Below are 12,843 nucleotides of genomic sequence, written 5' to 3'. Positions count from 1 at the left end.
TTAGCCTCACATATTGAAAAACAGCATTACTTTTTATTTACAAGATTTTTCCACAATCCTAGTCTGTTGACTGACTCTGCCTTTGGAATGCTCTGTGCCAGGATATAATTTGCCACTTCTGTTATCTATCTATGGGGAGCTGGTGGCAGGGATTCACAAGATGTGTTTGGCCAGAACAGATACTCTAGGAAAGAATGATTTTGGGATCTTCAAATTGAGTGGACCATATAGCCAAACAAGACAAAAAGATTAATTTTCAATTAAATACAATACAAGAGAATGCACAAAGAATCAGAACAATCAAACCAAGACTATATTTTACTTTAAGAAAATAAATGAATGTTAATACACATATGAACAAACAAAATGTGATATTCACATTACTACTTATCTGGCTGTATTTAATGGAATTAAAATTTTATGTTTGGAGCTTGAATGCAGTGTGGTGAAACATATCTAAAAAATGGCAGTATTAAATGCTGTATTGCATTATCGACACTCTCATTTTCTGGCTGGCTCTTCATGCCAAAAAGAGAATGTGAATTAGCATGCCTGCTAATTGCCTGATATACTATAGTACTTAACCTTCACTTCTTCTTTGTTGCTAGCTATTAGCCCTTCACTTGTTTGGCTGGCTATATGCACATGTGGACTGAAACAGAGATCTGCCATGTCTCTGAACTCAGTTTAACACTTTGTAACAATTAGCATAGGGGACTGAGGAATAAAATTTTGAATTAAAAGTAACTTGAATATTTTTCCCCAACCTGATGCATAAATATTGAGCTTTGGTTTTAGGGTTTTAAACTACAGTTCCTTTTTGCTGGGTGGGTAGACTCATTACCAAATGAGAATGAAGACAGTAGGACATGCTGGATCATGAAGAAGTGTGCATTGCCAAAGCCAGCTAGAAAGGCGCCCAAAACACTGAAAAGGCTATTAAAATCGCAATTTTAACTCCATTAGTATTCAAAGTAAAATTAATCAATGGCAGTAATTATCTATGGTCAATAATAATAATTATATTTATATAGCACCTTTCCCATGTTCAAGGTTCTTGATAAGTGAAGAAACCACCAGCTGTTTATTTACTGTGATATGTTTAGGTTTTAGCATGCAATAATCCATAAGCAGGCTACACTACTTGCGTATCACTGTAAAACAGCACAGTATGGTGATATTTACAACAATCACCAACAATGACAGGTGAATTAAAAATTTAATATAATAAACATATAATAAGAAATACATCAATGACTTTTATTTGTTATGATATTATAGAAATCATATCTGTTTCTGTTGACTTATTTCACTGAATTTCTTCAGCACTTCATAGACATTTAGATGCACATGTCCCTGATGAAATCCCGTGGGTCTTGTACAATCCACCATAACATTTCACAGTGCAAGACACAATTTTTCCTGAGGTGGATGAAGCTTTATTGTTTAAGTAGGCAGCAATAAAGCTTTACAATTCAAACAGAAGTGGATGCGTTAAAAAAAACAAAAATCAGTTCTATGCCACCCTCTGAACTAAATTTTCCAATCCAACACGTGACTATTGTTATCTGAGCAGTTTAATATGTTAAATAGTTATTATTATCGCATTACCTTCCCAGTATATATATACTGCATCTTCACATTGATTTCTTAAGAGGCAAATCAATTACACCTCAAAGGTTTGAGAAAAGTTACTAAAGTTTAACATTTCAACGCCAAATAAATAAAGATTTGCTTAGAAATTCCTGGTAGTCGCTGGTAGTTTTATTCACAAGTGCTCATTTTCCATAACATCACCACTTATGCAAGATAATCAAAAATAAAATGCACTGTGTCATTCTGTACTAACAAAGTCTGGCACTTTCCTCTTTTAATAGGGAAATGTTAAAAGTCACGCAGTCACACTGCACAGCAGAAGTGAGAAAACAGATTTGATCAGTGACTTGATCCATTAGAGAATTAAGTCTCATTGGAAGAAAATATTTGAATAGAGTGGTTACACAACCTCTAGGAGCATAAATCTTTTTAAACCATCTGGTTTGTTTTAAGAACAACTGCCATCACTCCATCTTCTAAACTAGTATTTTCAATCTCTGTATGTTTACATTTTTTGCCAGAATTCACTATTATTCCTCCAATATAATTACCAATTCAAGGTTGCCAACCAACCTAACATCTTTCAGTTGTGGGAGGACAACTACAGTACCAAGGGGAAAACCCACGCAGGCGCAGTAACAAAGGACCCTCATACTGGAAGTACCCAAATCCTGGTTCAACACCTAGGAGTCTACTGCTATGAGGTAGCAGTACTATGTAATGTCACCATGATATCCCAGGATGTATCTCTGTAAATGTAAAGATGCAACAGCTCTTGTGCTGCTAAAAAGAAAATAGTAATTTTGTTACTGTATGTGTTCATCCAGATCTATCTATTTATCTATCAATCATTCCATGGTTACCTTATAAAGTATATTTCACAGACAGCATCATAACAAAACAATAAATAATAAAGACTATTGTACTTCTAGTCATTTAGCTATAAGAATATACTTCAGTTGATGGATAAACTTAATTTAAAATAAACATGCTAATATAGCCTTATGAAAACCAGAAGGACGGGGTGGATGTATATTCTTGATTGAGAAAAGAGGAAGTACTCTGAAGGGACAGGGAAACCTGACTTCTCATAAGCGGTGGGTATATTTTTTTTTTTTTAAAAACAGCCTTCAGAGCTAAGAAGTTTTTTCTGTTGTTAAAAATTGCTCAATGTTGCTCTTCACAAGGCTTACTGGGTTTGTTTTCGCAATGACATCCCCAGATACAGACTACTGCCTCCGGACATCCTGTCTGAAGCTTCCCTGCCCTCCTTTTTTCAATGTTTCAGACATTAAGTGCCGCCCTGGCTGAAAAAAATTTGCAAGAAATCTGAGAGTGAAGTTCATGACCTTGATGTGTCAATGCAAGCAGCATGCTGTACATGTTTAAAATAAAATAATATTTGTCGTTGCTGCAGGAATCCGACTGCTTCAACTCTAAGGCAAGACAGAACAGATCATGGTAAATTAACTGAAACCAGAATTAGGGGGTGGTTCATTAAAAAACAGGTTGCATTTATTCAGGTCTACTTAAATATATTGCTTCACTACTCAACCTGCAAAAAACATAACATATATTTTGTTAACCTTAATTATCTGTTAACAAAAGGAGGAACACAATGAACTACTTACATTAAAAATAAATCGCCCTACAAATTTAAGAAATTCAAATAAATTGTTAAAAGCTCACAGAAATGCTAGCACTGATACAGAATAACTCCCATTGCTAGTTATATTAATCCTACCAGATCAAAACTACATACATCAATAAATAAACATTTTTAAAATTTGTTTTTACTGGTCAAAATATATTATGTATATTTATACTTTAAGAGGACATATATTTTGCTTATAATGTTCTATTTATTGCTGAACTCAGACTTACAAGATCCATATTTTAAATTCCACAAACATATGCTACAGTAATATTTTTCTGTAAATGTTCTATAAATAGCATCATATCCCTGGCTCAAATAAAATTCAATACAATTTCATGTTAATCTTGAGAGCTAAGATCCTGTATAAAGTTTAATGTCTCTGCTATATAAACCATAAACAGTATACTAAACGTGTATACAACCAAGCATACAAAGAGGAAAAAAAAGAATTACTTAAAATGTATTTCTTAATTTTTATCTAGAGGTTTAAGTTTAAAGTAAAGAAATTCTACATTTTGTTTGTAGACATTCAATTTTTGTTGCTATCATAGACCATCTTCTTCAATCCACCCTGCCTCCATCAGTGCAATCCTTCTCCACCCAACCTCATTATCCAAATGTTGAGTGGGAAGAATGAAAGCCATTGTTAAAAAGTATAATGTTTCCACCACAAAACTACAATGCTGCCATCATTGCTTCATCAGCTTCATTCAAAAGGAACAGTTCATGCAAATGAAAGCAATTGCTTGTCATTAAAATGTGGTTCCATTCTTTTTGTTATTATTTGTAAAGGATGATAAAAACTTTTTTTACACTGACTACTCCCAAATTCACAGACCTAATCCTCTCCTTTAGCCATTATAATACAATAATGTTTCCATGCACAGGATTTTAGCAAAACCCAATGTAAAAGTCATGGTTAGACTGGTAACAAAAGCATTCAAGACAGACACCAAAACATTTATTTTGGGAAGGCCACACCACAACCCCTTAACATTAAAATCTTGCTAGGTTTTATTTATATAGGAGTCTATAATCTTATACATCTTAAAGTACAGTTTTATAAATCACAGCATTAATTCACAAACCTGAACATATGCCACTTAAGCTTCAGGATGGATTTGTAAATCATTTATAAATATATTTATATGTAAGCATATTAAACTTAATTTGACATAAACCCACCATTCACCTCAATATACCCCATCAACTCCTATTTGTCTAACATGTCCAAAGTAAGAACTGAATGTCAACGGGGTGTTATTTACAACTATGTAGCAAAACAGCTGCTGCCATGCACTTACTTACTGTGGAAATAAGTGTTTTCTATTATTTCTTAAATATCTTTCAAATGGTTCTTGTAACTTTGTTTTAATGCAGCGCATATTGTGCTAATTTATATCTAACACATTTTTGCTCAGTTTTTAATTACTTAGACTAAAATTATTAAACTTCTAAATGAATTTTCCTTATCAGTATATTCCTGCAACATAGCAGACCTGACAGTTTTCTTTTGACCCTTACTCATAAATACTCTTTTTGCAATAAGAAATTTCAAAGTTCTTCACTCTGTATGTGGCTTCAGGACTTCAAAAAAGGCATTATATAACTTAAGAGTAACCTCTCTAGACACACTGACAGATATAACCCATAATCCCCTGGCTATTTTAATTGCTTCTGTAAATTGTCGGTTTGTAGCTAATACTCCACTAGGACTCAAAATTATTTTATACAAGCTGTAAATACATATATTTCATATAATATTTCTCCATATATAAAAAAATGAAAAATGTTAAAACGTAAAATGACTTTTTACATTTAGTTAAATGAAACATAATTTGCCACATAGCTACCAAATTCTGAATTTCACCCAGGATCACCTGTAGAGTTGTGTTATCTGCCTCCATTTGAGCTGCAAATCTGTTAAACTTTACATGATGTTATTTACTTATTCAAGTTAATTAAAAGTAGTAGTATCCATTGTTACTGATCTCTGTTGGACCCCATTTTCCAAATGTGCATATACATAAAGAGGGTTACAGTACACACACATAAAAATTGCCCATGAAAACTCATTGCACCACTTGTAACTCTACTAGCCCAAAACACAAATTCTAATTTTTCAACATCAAAACCCCAGTCAGAACCATACTATAGCTGCAACTGTACACTTTAGAGCTCTAAGTACATAAATTATGTAATTATATGTTTTAAAAGCTTTTAATTGATACCACACCTGTTGCATATACTAAAACTCCATCATCTTTTTTATTAAATTATTCAGAAACCTGTCTGATTACTGGATAAACACAGTGGCTACATCTAGGATATGCATATGGCAAATAACTTCTGTGTTATATGGTGGTAACCTTTAATGCAGGAAAAAACGTCTACTTTGTATTTTCATTTAAGTCTGCAGTTCTGTACAGGATGCTCATTCTTTATTTGCAGACTTGCACATTACATAGCTGAACACTGAGGATGACGTCACAGCCTCATCTCCCCATAATCTGCATCTAGGTAAATTCTGAAACATTTCACAAAATAAGTGACTAACTTCATTTTGCATGCAATGCTAAAAATGAGCTCATATATAATGAAATCTAGAAAATGTGCCAGACTTTGCTAATTTAAAAACTAAGAACATCTGATACAGGGGAGCAGTATAGACAAATACAGTAGATTGCTTTTTACACACACCACTAAAACACTAACATGAAACAGCTTCTGATGTGATCTCTACCTTAATTTAAAAATCTAAAAATTTTTTTCTTATCTTCTGTCCTGCAGACTTAACCCACTACACACTAGTACCAACATTTAAGATCACTTGACCGCACTCTAAGTTTCCAAATCCATACCTCAGCAGTAAACGGAGCATTTTATCATCTACAAAACATTGCTTAGTTAGTCCAAGCTTTGTCTCAGATGCAGAAATATCACCTTGTATCACATCTATCAACTGGATTATTTTATTTTTACATTTCAATGGCATTCCTAATTTAAAAATGAAAATATTTTATTTATTATCTGTACCCATTTCCTACTTCACAGTGTTGGGTTTACAGATCCTATTCTGACACCCTGGGCACAATGTAGAAGCCAGTCCTCAATGAGACAACAGTCCATTGCAATTTACCCGTGCAAAAAGACCTAACACCCACTTAAATTGACTAATTCGTGTTGCACCCATATGCTATGGAAATATATAGGAAATTCAATGCCCTTCCAAGTGATAGCTCCCACAGAGCATAATCTAATGGAAACTCTGAAACTGTGACATAACAGCAATACCTTGCTCTTCATTTTCTTAAATAAGGAATATATATATATATATATATATATATATATATATATATATATATATATATATATATATACTGTATATATCAAACCAATACTTTCAGTGATGAATACTTGTTTAATACATTTCCTTTGCATTTTATTTCATACAAAATCTGGCAAATCAAGTTCTGCGCAGGAAATTAAAAGTGATCAAAATTTTGATCACAAAAATAAACTAACAGAATAAATCAGTAAGGTGCAAATTTACACATGGATTCCCCAAAACCTTCTAATAGTGTGGAGAAATAAAAACGCAGTGACTGACGTTTGACCGATCACAAGCTGTAAAGTTGTAATTTGCATATAATTTAAAAGCACATCAAACTATATTGAACAAAGAAATGTATTGTTTACTCATATATACAATACACCCAACATGTCTCAATATTAATTGTCAATCTGCCTATTATTGTTAAAGTAGGAAAATGCATTTTTACTTTTGGATACAATTAAAATTCTTTCTTTCTTTCTGTATAGTAACTAATATTTTAAACATCAAATCTTTTAAGGTAAATTTTTTAATAATGAATTTAAACAAACAGCAACAACTTAGTAACAACAAATCAGAAAGTGCTTTATATCATTTTATTTCAGTATATAACTGTTACTTTAAGCTAAAAGGTAAACACGCCCATAGATACTGTTAAATTCAGATATTTTTACCTTACAAAGGGCATTATGAGGAAAGATAGAGCTGAGCCTATACAGTTTAAGCAAAAGAAGATTAAGAGGTGACATGATTGAAGTGTTTAAAATTATGAGGGGAATTAGTACAGTGGATCGGGAATGTTATTTTAAAATGAGTTCATCAAGAACACGTGGACACAGTAGGAAACTTGTTATGGGTAAATTTCGCACAAACATTAGGAAGGTTTTCTTTACACAAAGAACAACAGACGCTTGGAATAAACTACCAAGTAGTGTGGTAGACAGTAAGACTTTAGGGTCTTTCAAAACTCAACTTTTTTGGAAAAAATAAGTGGACGGAACTGGCAAGTTTTGTTGGGCTGAATGGCCTGTTCTCGTCTAGATTGTTCTAATGTTCTAATATCAAAATGTTCTAATGTTCTGTACACTGGACTCAGCTGTTTCATAGACTATTCCAAACCTTCTGCCAGCAACCACAGCTTCCCAATGCAATACCTCTGGACACCTGGTAGTCACATTTTGCCTTTCATGGAAACCATCCTTCAATCCCAATTATTACTATAGTTAGTTGGAAAAGATAATCATCTGCAGTGTCAAAACAATAGAACATATACAGCTGCAAAATTCATACATAAGGTGTGTCATTTTAAGAACTTGGTTTTTAAACATATATACCTATTTTTAGACTGTATCTTGTGAAAATTTCAAAAATAAATATGATAAAATACTATATATTATTTAAATTTATCCATCCATTATCCAACCCGCTATATCCTAACCACAGGGTCACGGGGGTCTGCTGGAGCCATTCCCAGCCAACACAGGGCACAAGGCAGGAAACAAACCCCGGGCAGGGCGCCAATGCACATAACCTGCATGTCTTTGGACTGTGGGAGGAAACCCACGCAGACACAGGCAGAACATGCAAACTCCACACAGGGAGGACCTGGGAAGTGAACCCGCGTCTCCTAACTGCAAGGCAGCAGCACTACCCATTGCACCACTGTGCCACCTATTTAAATTTATTTTGCTTAAATTTAATATATAAATAGAATATTTAATACCAAACTATAAAAAGATGCATGTCTGAGCAACAAATAGAGAATGAGCTGTTTACCCGGAATGCTATTTTCAGCCTTTTTAGCTTAAGGCAGACAAAGACATATTTACCTTTTTTCACTTTAGGATGTGTGGATAGTTTTATTTTTATCAATATTGACTTTTTTGCTGGCTTTAATAAATTTAAGCAATGACGTCTGCTGAGAAGCACTTTGACTCTGGACAGATTACAGCCATCAGTCCATCTGCCATGCAAGTCTTCAGGATTTAAAAGGAAACTGAAACAGTAAAGAAAACCTACAGGAACGCAGAAAGAACATGCAGTCTCCCATGACGAACTTAAAGCCAGGTACCCAAACATGTGAAGTGGCAGCACTAACCACTACACCACCATGCCTTCACATGAATTACTTGCGAGTTTCAAATTCTTAGATCAATCACAAAGAATTGTCAACTTGACAAAACATGAGAAATAGACATATGAAAAAACTAGCGTCTTCTTGGGAATTAGTCATGACAGTATTCTCAGACAAGGAAAGATGGATGACAGTTTAACAGTGAAAAAGGTCACACTACATTTGAGAGATACAGACTTAAACACCAACTTGTTGGCGTATGTCTGTAACACAGCAGACCTATGGCCTTAATATATGTATATGCCTGCATTTAATGTTTAAATTTCTATAATATTTCAGGATTTCAGATTTTTACTTGAACAAAGAATTTAATGATTGTGAACTGTGGATTATTTTTATTGCTGCAGTGGATATATTTATAAATGCTTCCTTTTTGAAAGCAGTAAAGAGAAATACCGATTCCTAAAAGTAATTTCTTATATATACCCTGCTGCACATGTGAATTGATTCAAATTAATAAGGAGTCCACTTTCTTTCTATTTAAACTTTCTACTACATGAAATAAATCCCAATTTAATTAACCCCTCAAAAGTGCAAGTAATAATACTAAGCAATCTTTACTTTTCCAGCACAACTCCAGTCATATAAATAAGATCAACATCAACTGTCTCACAGACAGAGTGGAAGATATTCAACAATAATTGATACTGGGATTACATAAATTGGCATACATATGGCAACAAAATGTTCTACACACCTTCATTCACTTAGCGAGTTAAGTAGTTAGACAGATGAAACACTGTCTGGCACCCAATTGTGTAACATGAAAGTCAGATTGCTGTTAAACTGTGGAGATCAGCTGCATGTCCTTCAAGACAACTTGCACAGATAAGTATTTTTCATTGATCTTTCAGTGATAAAGACATTATACGCTGGTATTTAATTACTTTGTATCTGAAGCACTTGGCATTTCCCTATACCCTATGACTGACCTTTATAGGTACGCCCACAGACAGGAGAATGACACTTTAAACAACATGCCAGGAACTGAACGAAAAACTTGACATTATCCTATCCTCTGTAAAGATTACCACTGAAATACCACGTTGAAAACCTCTGTTGTTTGTCTCTGACAGAAAACGTCCCAACTAGCTAGCCATATGGTCAGACTCACCAGAGCAGCTTTTCTCTTGTACTTGTTGCTGAAGTCAAATTTCTCCTTCATGCCCTCCAGCAGTTGCTCCAGGCGGCCTCGCTCCTCTTTGCCTGTGTAATCCTGGCTCAGAAGGATGTATGCCCTCCAGTTGGCCGAATCAAATCCCCAGTGGCAGGTCCTATTCTCCAGCGCCTTGTGGCCGTGAACAACGAACTTGTGCGGAGGATACATAAGGCGGCAGTCTAGGCACTGGATGCACGGCGCGTTGGGGCCGCTGTACAGTTCGGGTACAAAGAGCCCACGGCACTTGCCGAAACACTCGTGGTACACCTTGAAGCTCAGCTCTGTGAGTTCCAGGTCTGGGGGAACGCCCGCTTCTTTCTTGCTGCGGGGAGGGTAGCTATACCCGTATAGTAGGGCATTGCACAGACGCTCGGCGTCGGTCTTCGTGATGAGGCCGCAGGAGGGCGCCGAAAAGGGCAGAATGCCCATGACTTTGAGGATCTCCAGTTGATCGCCTGTGCAGCGGGAGCAGTAAATGTGCAGTTCATCGCAAACTGAGTTTATTTGCTGCAAGGAGAAATCCCGCAAAACCGTATTGAGAATCTGAGGCAGACAGAGACGCTTCTCCCCACCGACCACGAAGCACGAGATAGTCTCGCTTTCCAGCACCGTCTCACACCTCTCAGTGGAGCGGTCGGAAGGGATGAAGAAAGGACCAGCGGGCACCACTGGGGGTGGCTGCATGGGTGGCAGAACTAGTGGATCAGGGTCCTTTCCGTCCTTTTTGAACATCATCTCCTGCGCCCAGCGAGCCGAGAACGCCGCGGGCCCGCCGAGGGAGCTCATGGAGCTCAGGTGGAACTGTTTCAGAGTCTGTTGCAGTCCTGGATGGGGCTGGAAAGGTCTCACAACTGTATCCATGTTTCGGTGGTCACTAAAGGAATTTTGCACAACTTTCTAAACAGGAAGGGGGTAGCAGGAAAGTGGGGAAAGGGGTACAAGAGAAAAGGATAGAGAAGGAAGGGAAGAAGGAAACTAAGAACACACACCCACCCCCCCACCCCACAACACAGATACAGAGGGAAAACGTAAAAGCGCAAAAAACAGAATCACTCCCCTGGCTCCTTGTAAATCCAGATTTCGCAACGGAATGGAAGAGCTTCATCCAGGATATGCGGTGACTTCCTAAGAGAACGCCACTTCCCCGGCGCTCTCGTCACTGGGTAGAAACTCCGTGCGGTTCATAGCCACCGTGCGACCCACTTTCCAATAAACAAAAGTAACATATTCTCGGCTTGCCCACGAATACAAAATAGAAAGTATCCAAATATCGATTGCGGCTCTGGCTGAAGAAATTCCACACAATCGTCCTGAAGTGCACACCTTCCGTCTCTTTTTCACTGTTTCTGTGACTTCACATGTGGTGACCGTGCACACAGCCGCTTGTTCTGCCTTGCAGTTAGGTATGTCTGTGCAGCTCCAGCCTTCTGACTATTCTCCTCCCTCCCCCCTCCACTTTCCTCCCCCTCCCTCCTCCCCTCAGTGTTTGTGTGTGTCTGGCTCAGTCATTGAATCCCAGCCAAGTATGTGACTGACTCCCCAGGCTGGCTCTTCTAGGACTGTGCTTTACACCCTCGTCTAATCTCTCGCGCTCTCTCTCTCTCTCTATTTCTCTCTCTCTATTTCTCTCTCTCTCGCAAGAGAAGACAAAAAAAAAAAAACCCGGCTCTAAGCGCATAATGGCTGAGGCTGTGAAACTACACCATAGGAAGGGTGGAGCTTCTCACACTTTTAACTTTACAGACTCTTCATTTGTTGACTTCTGTTAATGGAGAGAATGCTTTTAGAAAATGTTTTCTAAACATGCATTTATTTTTATTCCAATTCATTTGAACATTTATTAGTTCTTTAATATAAAGCACAATGTTTCTTTAGACAGATTGATATGTACACATATACAGAAAAACAGGTTTACACCGTTGTACACCGTTGTATAAGTGGAAATTTGCCACTATTACGTTATTGTGAAAGCCTGCTTACAGGGCATTTCAGTCTTTTGTTGTTTTGCTTTATTTTTTTTTTTCTTCCATGACCCATCTACATCGATTAGATCCAGGATATTAAAGTCTCTTCACAAACACATCATTTACTTTGTGTAATGTGTGGTCTGTTCAGATTATTATGCTGGGTGTAATCATGTGTTTATTGTGAACGTTTCATCTTGTCATTGATTTGTCTTTTCCATTAAATAAATTTGAATGCATTCTTGTTTGTCATGGTTCTGCAGAGGAATATGTTGCATGTTGATTAGACATGCAAATAAGAATCTCACTACTTTCTGTACATGCCACAGTACTGCTACAGTGGCACTGGGAGATATTGCTTGAAGCAGAAACCCCTAGAAGGCCCCAATATTTACTACAGGACATTTTCACACCCACAGCCACTATCACATGGGGCTAATTTAGTGTGATCAATTAATATAACATGTATGATATGAGAAGGCAGGAGACTAACCAAAGTAACTTGAGAAAATCAAAAACACACAGAAATAAATAATAATGTATAAGAAAATTTGCAACTACAGAGACAGTGCCCAGTCCAGAATTGTTAGGAAAATGCTAAATATTTGCTTCACATTGGCATAGTTCAAAAACTCCAACATTCCCCTGAAATTTGGCGAAAGATGCATCACAGAAAATGGTGAATATGGGCTACCAAGAGTTCCTGTAGCTATAACATCAGTTTAGAAAAATGTTACTGGTTGTTTGATGTTTGCTTATATTGAGTGATGTCTTTCAAAATGGCACTGTGAGGGTTGCACTTAAAACTGCTGTGAGGGACCTTCTCAAAATCAACTATAAAACAGAAGAGATTGCTATTGAATGTTTCACTTTCTGGTGCCCAGGTTCAATATTGCTTTGTCATGTTTTAAGGGCACTGGCAATCACATACAATCTGTACATGATTTGCGCACATCCGGCACCTTCTTCTATTGGATCAGAAACTGTAAACAGACAAAT

General features: G+C 36.5%; 1 protein-coding gene across 1 annotated transcript in view; it reads right to left on the bottom strand.

Annotated features, from left to right (window-relative positions):
- The window catches only part of skia (v-ski avian sarcoma viral oncogene homolog a), a 218,061-nt gene extending 206,758 nt beyond the window's left edge, over positions 1–11,303 (bottom strand). The window contains exon 1 of the mRNA XM_039756049.1: positions 9,836–11,303. Coding sequence (XP_039611983.1) covers positions 9,836–10,741 — 906 coding nt within the window. The 5' untranslated portion in view covers positions 10,742–11,303. The remainder of the gene's footprint in view (positions 1–9,835) is intronic.
- Between the last annotated feature and the right edge of the window lie 1,540 nt (positions 11,304–12,843).

This window comes from Polypterus senegalus, chromosome 6 (genome assembly GCF_016835505.1).
Source record: "Polypterus senegalus isolate Bchr_013 chromosome 6, ASM1683550v1, whole genome shotgun sequence".
Classification (NCBI taxonomy): Eukaryota; Metazoa; Chordata; class Cladistia; order Polypteriformes; family Polypteridae; genus Polypterus; species Polypterus senegalus.
This window is presented reverse-complemented; position numbering and strand designations above follow the sequence as displayed.